At 32.0% G+C, this 11,858-nt stretch overlaps 1 protein-coding gene across 3 annotated transcripts in view; it reads left to right on the top strand.

Annotated features, from left to right (window-relative positions):
- The first annotated feature begins 4 nt into the window (after nucleotides 1-4).
- The window catches only part of LOC126736020 (tyrosine-protein kinase hopscotch-like), a 185,729-nt gene continuing 173,875 nt past the window's right edge, over nucleotides 5-11,858 (top strand). For all 3 annotated transcript variants that reach the window (XM_050440209.1, XM_050440210.1, XM_050440208.1), the window contains exons 1-3: nucleotides 5-802; nucleotides 10,465-10,645; nucleotides 10,701-10,954. In XM_050440209.1, the coding sequence (XP_050296166.1) occupies nucleotides 225-802; nucleotides 10,465-10,645; nucleotides 10,701-10,954 (1,013 nt within the window). In that variant the 5' untranslated portion in view covers nucleotides 5-224. The remainder of the gene's footprint in view (nucleotides 803-10,464; nucleotides 10,646-10,700; nucleotides 10,955-11,858) is intronic.

Genomic DNA, 11,858 nt, shown 5'->3' with positions numbered 1-11,858 from the left:
AAAACGTCAAGCAGTAGAGAAAATAAACAAACAAATTGAGTGATTCTAAACATACTAAAAAAAAAGTTTATTTTATGTTTTAATTATTAATTTATTGGTAGTAATTTGCCGATTATTCATTTATTATCTTAGTAATGATTGGTGCTTCGAAAGAGCTTAATTAACATCCCAATAGAGCTCCAACAAACTTTGTAGTATTTTGGAGTTTCCAGAAGAAAGTGACTATGGCTGAGCTAAGTTTACCTATTAATTTAGCCTTAGATAGTCAAAGGATCATCCAGGTACCAATAGCAAGTAATACAACTGTTGAAGATGTTTGTATTTATATCTGCAAGAAATTGGAAATAGGGACTTTGGCCCGCCATTTATTTGCTATAAGAACGAGCAAAAACCTTTTTTTAAGACCAAATGATACTTTTGAGCCGGAAATTAGGCCAGGACGGATAAAATTTGGTACCTACGAGTTTAGGATAAGGTTTAAAATGGCCCGTATAGAAAAGCTAAAAAAGCTTGATTATAGTGCTTATAATTACTATTTTCACCAGGCTAAAAATGATGTCCTGGATAACAAAGTACCTGAATTTAATTATGAGAAATGTCGTAGGGAGTTGTTGGGGCTGGGAACTATTGATATGTACAGAGTAATGTTGGAAAAAGGTTTACCAAGAGAGACAGTGGAGCGTGATTATAAGAAATATGTGCCTAAGGAATTACTTAAAAAACATTCATTTTTTATTAAGAGACCCATTCATGATATATTGGTGAAGTTTGAGCAAGTCAAGAGAAGTGATTTAAATGCTGAGTAAGTAACTTAAATCATAAATTTATATTAATTATTATTGCTCAAATGGACGATGTGATCTCTCTCAGAGAATAGTTTACCATATTTGATATTATTTAGTGTCACAAACCTGTTACAATAAACATTATTGTAAAAAGGTTCTCAGTATTATCTTCTTTATTTATTGAGAATTTAGGATACAAACAGTTTAAAGTCCAAAAATTGCATCATGATAATACCATTATAACTAATTATTCTATAAATATACAACTAAAACAGCTCCATGAAGCCTAATGTCTAACTGCATATTTATAATTGAGGTACTTAAAATTTAATGTATTTTCACAACACCATAATATTAATATTAATGACTTTATTGGCTTTATTGGCTATAAAACAAACTTCATAATTTAAAAATGAAAAATATTTCAAGAACTTCAAGCCTAAGTGTTTGTTCTTTTAAATTGTAATAAATTTAATTAAAAATTAAAAGACCTAAAGGAAAAATCTAGGCTACATAATACACGGAGAAGAAGAAAATCCAATGTTGATTACAATGTCTTTAAAACATTAAGATCCACATTAAATCAAATATCAATTTAACTTGAAAAAATTATATAGTCAATACTGAGAAATATATTAAATAGACTCAAAAAAATTTTGGAAATTTACACAGGAAAGCCGAAGAACATCTAGAATCCCTGGTTTAATGAGTTTTAACAATATAGTTTAACTAACCCTGATGACTTAGTCAATGCATTTGCCGACTTTTTTGGTAGTGTTTTTAATCAATCTCTACCCTCCTCTAGTTTATTTAATGATAATGTCTTTTCTCAAAATATAACAGTTTCAAAACTGAATCATGCAGATATGCTAAATGTTTTTAAAAAACTTAAAAACAAAGAAACTTCTGGTTCTGATTGTGCCTCTGCATTTGCCTCTCAGTACTGTCTTTAACTTATCTCTTTGTGCAAGCACTTTTTAATAATAATAATAAGCCTTTATTTCCAACAGGCAACTTGCCCAATAACAGGAAACAATTGCAAAACAATGAAAAATATAGTTAAAAAAACACACACAAACAAACCTAAAAGAATGAAAAGAAAAGAAAAAAAGTAGAGTATAAAAAAAGTAAAGTCACAATCTTAAAAGTTATACAAAAGATTAGAACAAATAACTATTAATATGATATAAAAACCCAATTATAAAAGTTTAACAAGATAAGCACATATTCAACAAAATTAAATTAAATTAACTGCAATATACCTACTAACTATAACTTAAACACATGGGTCTTAATCCCAATAGTAATTATCCACCAAGATATTGACAATCACATGAACCGGAGAGAAATTTATATCATGCAACAGATCCGAGTAAATATAGCGCATATTCAAATTTAAATAGTTTATTGTCCAACGGGAAAATTCCCGATTACAAGACAATTGAAATAATTAAAATTAAAACAGTACAAGTTATAAGCACCTTAAATAAGTAGTACAAAAAAAAAATATAACATCCAATATAGAGTGATAACAAAATTTAAAATTTAAAACAATAGCATAATTGTATGAATATAAGACACACTAACCAAATGATAACAATCACAGAAAAATAATCAGGTATCATTCAAATTAAGAGAGGAACACATCCTTTTTTTAAAAACATATTCAGTACTGCTAAAGATGTCGACATCTACAGCATTCATCTGATTATACCATGTACAAGCACGGCACAGCGGAGCTTTGCTGGACAGATTTGTTAGGTTAAGAGAGGGATAAAATATAAGGTGCCTCCTTGTATTGGCAGGAGGAACAAATAGAGGTAGCCTCTCTAAGAGCTCAGAAAATCAATTTTATTATTGCAAAGTTTATATAAAAATATCTGACTAGAGAGAATAGTATTTTGCTTTAGTGACAAATAGTTGAATCTATTCAGCAGGTGCTCCTGTTCCACACCTCTTACTGGATATACTCCATCCAACTTAACAGAAAGTAACTTTAAGAATCTGCGCTGTACATACCCCAGTCTGTTAAGATGAACATTATAGATGGGGAACCACAACATAGAGCCATACATTAATTTAGACTTTACTAATGAATTGTACAATACAGTCAAGCTGGATATATTCTTAAATTGAGAAGTGGACCTTACTATAAACCCGAGGGATTTTAAGGCTGAACTAGTGACCTGTGCTATATGCTGGTTGAATGTGAGCCTCTTATCTACTTCAATGCCCAAATCCTTCACTGAAGAACAGTCTAGCAACTGAGAACCACTCAATGTATATGGGTATAAAATCTCTTCATGAAGAATGGAAATTGTCATTTTTTTACATTTGTCACAGTTTAGGGGTAGTTTATTTCTTTCACACCATTCAAAGACCCTATTCATGTCCTCTTGTAGCTTTAGGCAGTCCAGCATAGTACGAATGATACAAAACAACTTCAGATCATCAGCGAATAAAAGACAGAAACTCTCCACACAATCAACTAAATCATTAATAAATAAATCGAACAGCATTGGGGCGAGGTTACTGCCTTGGGGCGCACCACTCGAAGCCATGTAATACTCAGACCCAAAACCATTAAATTCAACATACTGTCCATGCTGAAGCCTGCCAGTCAAATATGAGATGAAGAACTCCACCAGACAAGGATGAAATCCAGCCAAAGCCAGCTTCCGTGCCAGCAAACCGTGATCCAGCCGATCAAAAGCCTTTTGAGAAGTCTGTGTACAGCACATCCAACTGGCTTTTCTGATTTATAGCTAGATATGCTGTTTCCAAGAAACAAGCCATATTGGTGACAGTAGATCTTTTTTGAAAGAAACCATGCTGCTTTTCTGTAATTATGTGCTTAATTTGAGGAGACAATTTATCATGCACACATATCTCAAAGGCCTTTGAAAAATTAGAGAGAATTGACACCGGTCTGTAGTTCTCTATTCTGCCATGGTCACCATATTGTATATAGTGGCGATTTCAACTTTTCTAAAGATTGGAAATTTGCCAAAATTTGTCCCATCTTTAAATTGGGAAAAAAAAATGTGGTGGAAAACTATCATCTAATTTCCTTACTATCAAACTTTTCTAAGGTCTGTGAAATTTGCCTATATGAATTTAATTTTACCAATCCAGCATGGTTTCTTTCAATACAGATCTATATGGACCTGATCTATATCAACCAATATGGACTTCTCTTGTGTTCTTGCCTGGTACTGTTAGATTTCAGTAAGGCCTTTGACCTCATAAATCATGAGATGCTGTTGGCTAAAATGAGCTTCTTTGGTTTTTCAGTGAGTATTTGCAAATGGTTCCAAACTTATCTTCAACTAAGAACACAGATTGTGGGACTGGATGATGCAAATGTGAACCTGTTATCACTGGTTATAGAGTGCCCCAGGGTAGTATCCTTGGACCTTTATTATTTAGCATCTACACTAGCAATCTTGCAGAGCAGATTTGGTTTTGTTCTGTAAATCTTTATGCAGATGACACATAGCTGCTATCCAGATTTCCTCCTCATAATGCATGTCAATGTATGCAGCAAATTAATGAGGACTTAAACTAAATATTTAACTAAATTATAAACTGGTTAAGACAGCATGGGTTGATTTTGAATGCTAACAAGAGCACATACTTACTTATAGGTTCTAATACATTAAAAAAAACAATTTCTTCAATCTAATTCACTTCACTTCACTATTTTGCATATAAATAACAGTGTCCTTGCTTGTTCTGCATCAGCAAAAAATCTTCGTGTCATTTTTGATAAGGTGCTAAACTTTCAGGTACATGTCAATAAAAAATTATTCTGCATGTATGCTTTACTTAAGTTACTAAAGTTTGAAAAATCAGAAGATCAATTAATGTCAGATTTAAAAAACATGTAGCTCATGTGAAATATGGAAGAGCTGAAAAGTCAAGTGTGGCTGAACATGTTTTAAATACTGATCACTTTGTAGGGATAGACAACTTGAAATTATTTAACCAGTTAATAACAATAGAAAATTAGATGCATACGAAAGTTTGGCAATATTCTAAAATCAAAAAAACACTCTTAATAGAGATAAAGGTTCAATCCATTATAGTCAAATACACTGCACTGCAAAATTAGCGCATAATTTTAAAAACCTGAATTTCAGCCGGACAAAATTTCTTAAATCTATCAATGCCTTTAAAATATTTCTTTACGTCGTTTTATAAATTTTGAAACATTTTTTAGGTATGAAAGAAATAAATACTGGCATTAGTGCATGGTTATAAAAAAAGGTAAATAAACCTTATTTCGGTAAAGGGCATTTTTGCCATTGATATGGTTGAAAATAGAAATTTACTTTACAGCCTCATCCCCAAGGCCTAAATGAATTGTCATTAAGGCTGATTATACAATCAGAAACCTGATCTTAGTATGCCAAGAAGATGTGAGGTAGTTATTAGGGTTAGGAGAGGCAATACACATTATTAAACATTAAAATTGTATTTGTTTTTTTAGCAAATTTAAAATAAAATTTAAGAAAATCCATACTTTTTATTAAAAAAAAGGATAATTTTACTAATTTCATGACCAAAAATATAAAAGAGATTAAAAAAAATCCATTGGTCCAAATCCTCCAAGATCTATTGGTATCATTTAAATTAAATTATATGGCCAATCTTTCAAAATTTTAAATTATGTGTTAATTTTGCGAAGCAGTGTATATAGTTTAATTAGTGTTTAAGATTTGTTCGGCCATGCTTCATAGTAGTTACATCATTAGTATATAAACCCATTTGTAAGTAGTTTAAGTTTAGTTTTAATCTTCTCCTGAAGATGCTAACATTGTTAGCGAAACACGTATCAAGAGTAAAAATAAGAAAGAAAGAAAATGTGCTATATTATGTAAGACAAAACAAAATCTTGTGTACAAGCATCCTAAAAACTAAAAAATTCCAAATTCACTATAAATTTTAAATTTCAAACAAACTTAACATCTAAAACATTTTACCATAAAATTTACACACATTACCAAAATGAATCATAACAAAACACATTGAGAAAAAAAAGCATCTTTTTGATAAATTTGAAAAAAAAATAAGTAAAGCTGTCAATAAAACAGAATTTAGAGGAAGTAAATTACCTAAATTATTTAATAGGAAACAAAACTAAAAACACTAAAATGATGTCAGAGCACAGGTTAAAAGGTATCATGAAAAAAATCGTCAAGGCTATAATATGCCGTGGATAATAAAAGTGATTTTAATTCCTTTTTGAATTTCTTAACTTCTAAAATTTGTCTGGTACATAGAGGAACATGGTTGTAAATTTTTTTGCTAAGGTATATAAGTGAGTTCTTGGTGAGGGAGGATGTAGGGATTGGTAAGGGAAAATCGTTAACCTGGCGAGCGAAAATCGTTAATCGGCAACCTAGTTAGAGGGAGGTTTAGGACATTTATGAATAAGAGTAGCTGTTTCTAAGATAAAAAGAGAAAAAAGAGTTAGGATTTTTTGAGATATAAAGAGAGGTTTACAAAAATCTCTTAACCCAGCGGAACATAGGTATCTAACTGCCTTTTTTGAATCACAAAAATTATGTTTAATAATCCCTTGTTGCTTAAACCTCAAAAAAGGCAAGCCATAACGAAGATGGGACTCAATAAGAGAAAAGTACACTGAACGTGCAACTACCTCTCCCAGCTCATGCCCCGCCATTCTTACTGCAAAGCATCCAGAGGATAATTTTGATGCAAGATTTAGGATATGATCTTCGAAGCGAAGGCGACCATCAATGTTAATACCAAGGAACTTACAGCTTTCTTTGTTTTGCAAGGGGGAGTTTTCACTAAACATAAGGCCCTGAACGTCACACTTAAATCCCATAATAAAGGTTTTGCCCACATTAAATACAAGCCTGTTTGCAGCACACCACTCCGATAAAATCTTAAGATCCTTTAAAACCTGGGCTCTAACATTATCAGAATCTCTATGATTCCATAAAATGGTGGTATCATCAGCAAACTGAACCACTTTGCCCTGCAGTTTTAATGAACCCCAATCATTTACATAGAGCAAAAATAATAGTGGTCCTAACACTGAACCCTGAGGTACTCCAGTTTTAAGGGATCTGGAATCGGATAAACATCCAGATACTGTAACTCTTTAGGTAAGATTAGACATATAGGATTCCAGCCATTGCAATGCCACACCTCTAAAGCCATAATTATTGAGCTTAGACAGCAGTATTGCATGATCTACACAATCAAATGCCTTGGATAAATCGCAAAACACTGCCGCCGCGGACTCTCCAGAATTTAAGGACACATAGACACTCTCCAAAAAGCCGAAAACAGCGTCATGAGTCATTTTTCCCGTTTGAAATCCAAACTGATTTGCAGATAAAATGCAATTATGTTGCAAAAAAGACAAAATTATAATTTTTGCAAGTTTTTTAACTATCTTGGAGAGGGTAGATAATATAGAAATTGGACGCAAATTATAAGGCTCAGTCAAATCTCCACCCTTATAAAGAGGGATAACCACTGCCTCCTTCAAAGATGCTGGAAAGATGCCATTATGAAAGGAATTGAAGCTAAGGCATTCAATGCTGAGTCAGGCAAAAGGAGTAGTAATTTTGATGATATCCCATCAGCTCCAGCTGATTTATGGTTTTTTAAGCTTTTAATTGCATCTCTAATGTCAGTAAGGCTAACAGGATAAAAGAAAAAAGAATTTTGAACTGACACTTGTTGAATATAATGCATAGGATCAATATTAGTATTCACATCCTTGAGCAATAAATGAGGAATATTACGGTAATAATCATTTAAACTATTTGGTTTTACTTCTAGTTCTGAAACTTTCTTGTGAGAATGCCTGTCATTTATAATTGGCCAACATTCTCTCTGCCTATTTGAGGACATATTCAAGCGGTCACTATAATATTTAACCTTTGCTGCTTTTATCGTCTTTCTGTATAGACTACGATATTTCTGATGATAAAGAATAATGTTTGCATTAGTTGTAAACTTGCACAACTTAGCCAAAAAACGGAGGTTTTTAGCTGAAGTTCTGAGGCCTGCTGTGACCCATGGTTTTCTATTTTTCATTTTAAGCCTCTTTTTAGGAAAACACTATTTGATCTTGTCACATAGCACATGAAATAACAAAGTAAACAGGTCAGGAGCCATTTCAACTGCATTCCAATTAACCAACGCTGTAGTAGAAGAAAAGGCATTGAAATTTGCTCTGCTGAAAATTCTTCCTACATAATGAGATGAAGGAAATACAGTGTTGCATGGAATCCTAGCGAGAATGGCTTCATGGTCAGAAATACCAGATGAGAGTACTCTACATGACACATCATTCAAATTTGTACACAAATAATCAATAGTAATTGCAGATGAGGATGTTATACGTGTGGGTGAAAGAACATGCATCTTTAAGTCATAAGATTCCAATATACTTAAAAGGGATGTATGATATGATAGCAAGCTTACATCAGTGAAGTTAATATTAAAGTCACCAGCCAATATAACTATGGAGTGTAGAGACAATTGGGATAATAGAGAATCAAGTTTGTCCAGGAAGATAGGAAGATACCAATATCTCCTGTGGGTGGTCTATAAACACAAAGAACATATAAATTAAGTCGCTTACAAAAACAAAGGGAGAATTCAAAAACCTTCTCCAACAGAAAGCTATCATACTTATTAATTTTACAGAAAAAAGCTTCAATTGTTTGTTTAACTAAAATAGTTGTTCCTCCATGTATGGAGTGTTGCCGACAAAAAATTGATATAGGAATATAATCAGATATTAAGAAACATTCGTTAGGCTTTAATCAGTGCTCAGTTAGTAATACAATATCAGGAAAATCACATGAATCAAGTAAAAGATGAAGCTCATCCATTTTATTTCTTAGAGACTGTATATTTAAAATAAAACTACTGAAACTTTTCGCATGCTTATTTTCAATGTTATTTATCGAATGTAAGTGAGCTTCATCTTCTGTGTATTTATCTATTAAATCCGTATTGTCTATTGAATCCCTATCACAGTCAGTATCTAGAAGTCCAGGTTGATTACTTGGGTTTATTGTGGACACATTTTTTTTTGATGAAATGCTAGTTTTGAAATGTTTTAAAATATGGGTATACAGTAATGATGCCAAATCTGATCCAAAGTTGCTGGCATGATTAGACTCTAAAATTCTATTTAGATTAATACCTATTATTTGAGTGAAATATTCTATAGAGAGCCTTATTGCTATTATAAATTACATTATAGTTTGGATACATGTAAGGGCTTATCATCACTAAACTATTGCTGTGTAAATGTATAATTTTTTTTTAAATACCGAATGATGAGCAAATACATTTAAATCAACATATCATTTTCAGTAAATTCCTTAACCATAGATGATGCAGTATAAATCAGTTCATTGTTTGTACTTCCTGGCTTCAGGAAACACTGGACTTTGTAGTTAGCTTCAAACTTCAGACGCAATTTCTTCAGGAACACTCTACTACAATTTCCACCCACAAAAAGAAGCTTAGGTCAATTATCAACGGGTGAATTTGGCCTACATGGTAACTGTGTTGGAGAATTTATATTAACAAATTTAGATAAGTTTTGCTGTTCCTTTAATGCACAAATATCGGAATAGCAAGTATCTTTTTCAACTTCCAACACCTTTATAGACTGGATCATATTCTTATTCATCTTAGTTAAATCATTAACTTCCATTTGTAACATATTTATTTGCGTCTTATAGGTCTAATGTTTTTATTGTTACAATTAAATTTTTATTTAAGGTATTTAACTCATTGATTTCTATATTGAAATTTATTTTTTCCTCTTCACATACTTTTAATAGTGACAGTAACTCACATTCTTTAGTTTTTAAATTTGTTAATTCAATTTTAAGTTCATCATTAAGTTTGTGTAGATTATCTAGGGAGGAGGAAAACTTCTTTTCGGCCTCTGACACTTCATCTTCAAACACCAAACTGTTTCTTCTCATTCTTTCTATATGCCTATCCCCTTTTCTTTTAGTTCAATCAACAATTCATGAATCTTCTGCTCGTAAGACTTCTTTTCATTCTCATTTTCATTAAAATTTATTTGACATTTTTCTGAGCATAAAATTTTGTAGCCTCCATCAGAATTTCTATCCAAACAACTTGGGTGGAATATAGACATACAAAAGATGCAGCAATAATTTGAAAACTCCTTTTTTTGTGAACATTTGAAATTACGATTCATTTTAATAAATTAAGGAATATATAAATACGGTTAGACAGGAATTGCTAGCCAAACAGGAACTTGAGCTTGAGCGTCACCAGGAACACGCGTAAAACAAACACACTAGTACGTCCTAAGGTTGAAGTTCTATGGTTTCAAGTTAAGGTTAATGCCAGCAAAACAAGTCTAGTTAGTTAAAACAGGAAATATTTATAAAACAAAAAATTATTGACCCGTTAATTAGGAACACTTGTACGGAAATATAGCACGTCGATGTGGTTGTAAAAAAATCAAATCAAAACAAAACAAACAAAACTGAGTACCGGCGTAGCCTCCTACGAACTTAAACACGACCGTCACGTATGGCTGCTAAACTGATACTAACTACTATAACTTGATTGTTAAAAACAATCTTATAAATCTATTCACTCAAATTTAAAACTTTTCACTTTGTTTCAGCTTTTTTAAATCTCAGTACATTTACCAATTTGAAGAGAAAGCTCCAGAATACTTAGCGGAATTTTACAAGGCGCAGCTCGATCCCGAGAAACGTTCCATAAATATTGTTTTGAAAATTGTTGCACCCCATTTAAAGGATGGAGGGATCAAGTACTACAACGAGGATGATTCCAAAAAAGAGGTACATATCTATTATTTACCTAATTTACTATTGTTGCTTATATGCTTAATTACAGCAATGGACTGATCTATGTACTATTGAAGATCTCGGTTTTATCTCGATAGGGCAAGCAGGAGAACTGCAAATCAGTAGAAAAACCGGTATTGTTATCAATATTAAATTTAGCTCCCGTGATGTTCTTTGGTCGTTTGTCACTCTACTTGATGGATATTATAGACTGAGTTGCCGTTGGACTTTCAACTTGTGCAAAGAGTTGGAAACTAAGTCCTTAAGGCAGTTGCTTGAAATGAAGTGCCATGGTCCTGTGGGGTAAGTTATAACTGAATTTAATTAACAACAATAGTTTCTTTAAAACAACACTTTACCCCAATATTTCAATACCAGTGAGCTTCCTAATTTGTTTAAGAGTTTTAAATTAAGTGACAGACAATTTGGCTTTATGGCAAGAAGGTCCACTGAGGTAAATGTCCTCAATTTTGTTGATTTTGTTACACAGGCTTTTGAGGAGGGAGGTCAGGTACATGCAGTGTATACTGATTTCTCAAAAGCTTTTGATCATGTAAATCATGCTTTTTTGTATTATCTCAATCATTGTTGCTAGTATTGAACAAATTAATGAAAGTATACCAAGCCAACAGAAATGGAATAATATTGATGCCAAGTTAAATTTCGAAATGTCTAAATTTAAATTATTGACTTTATCTGATGCTCAAAAAATAATTAATAAACTTGACAATAAATGTTCAATACATGAAATACTAAATGCAAAAATTTTAAAATCTTTATTTCAAACTATTGGTCATGTTATATTGAATTTATTGAATACATCTCTTAGCTCTGGTGAAATCCCTGCAAAACTAAAATCTAGCACAATTATTCCAATTCCAAAGGTCAATAATACAATAAATGCCAGTGAATTTAGACCAATAAATACTTTACCTCCTATTGAAAAAGTTATAGAAATGGCAGTATATGATCAAATCTTGGAACATATTACAAGTAATGAAAGTGGGCATTCATGCGAATCAGCCCTTCAATTGACCTTATCTAAAATAAAAACCTTGTACCTTAAAATCTTGATAATAATAAATATGTGGTTGGGGTGTTTGGACTTAAGGAGAGCTTTTGAAACTATTGATAGGGACATATTATTACAAAAATTAAAGAACTATGGCTTTGCTGGTATTGTTTATAACTGGTTTGTTGACTATCT

This window comes from Anthonomus grandis, chromosome 5 (genome assembly GCF_022605725.1).
Source record: "Anthonomus grandis grandis chromosome 5, icAntGran1.3, whole genome shotgun sequence".
Taxonomy (NCBI): Eukaryota; Metazoa; Arthropoda; class Insecta; order Coleoptera; family Curculionidae; genus Anthonomus; species Anthonomus grandis.
The sequence above is the reverse complement of the archived record's forward strand: the minus strand, read 5'-3'. Positions and strand labels throughout refer to the sequence as shown.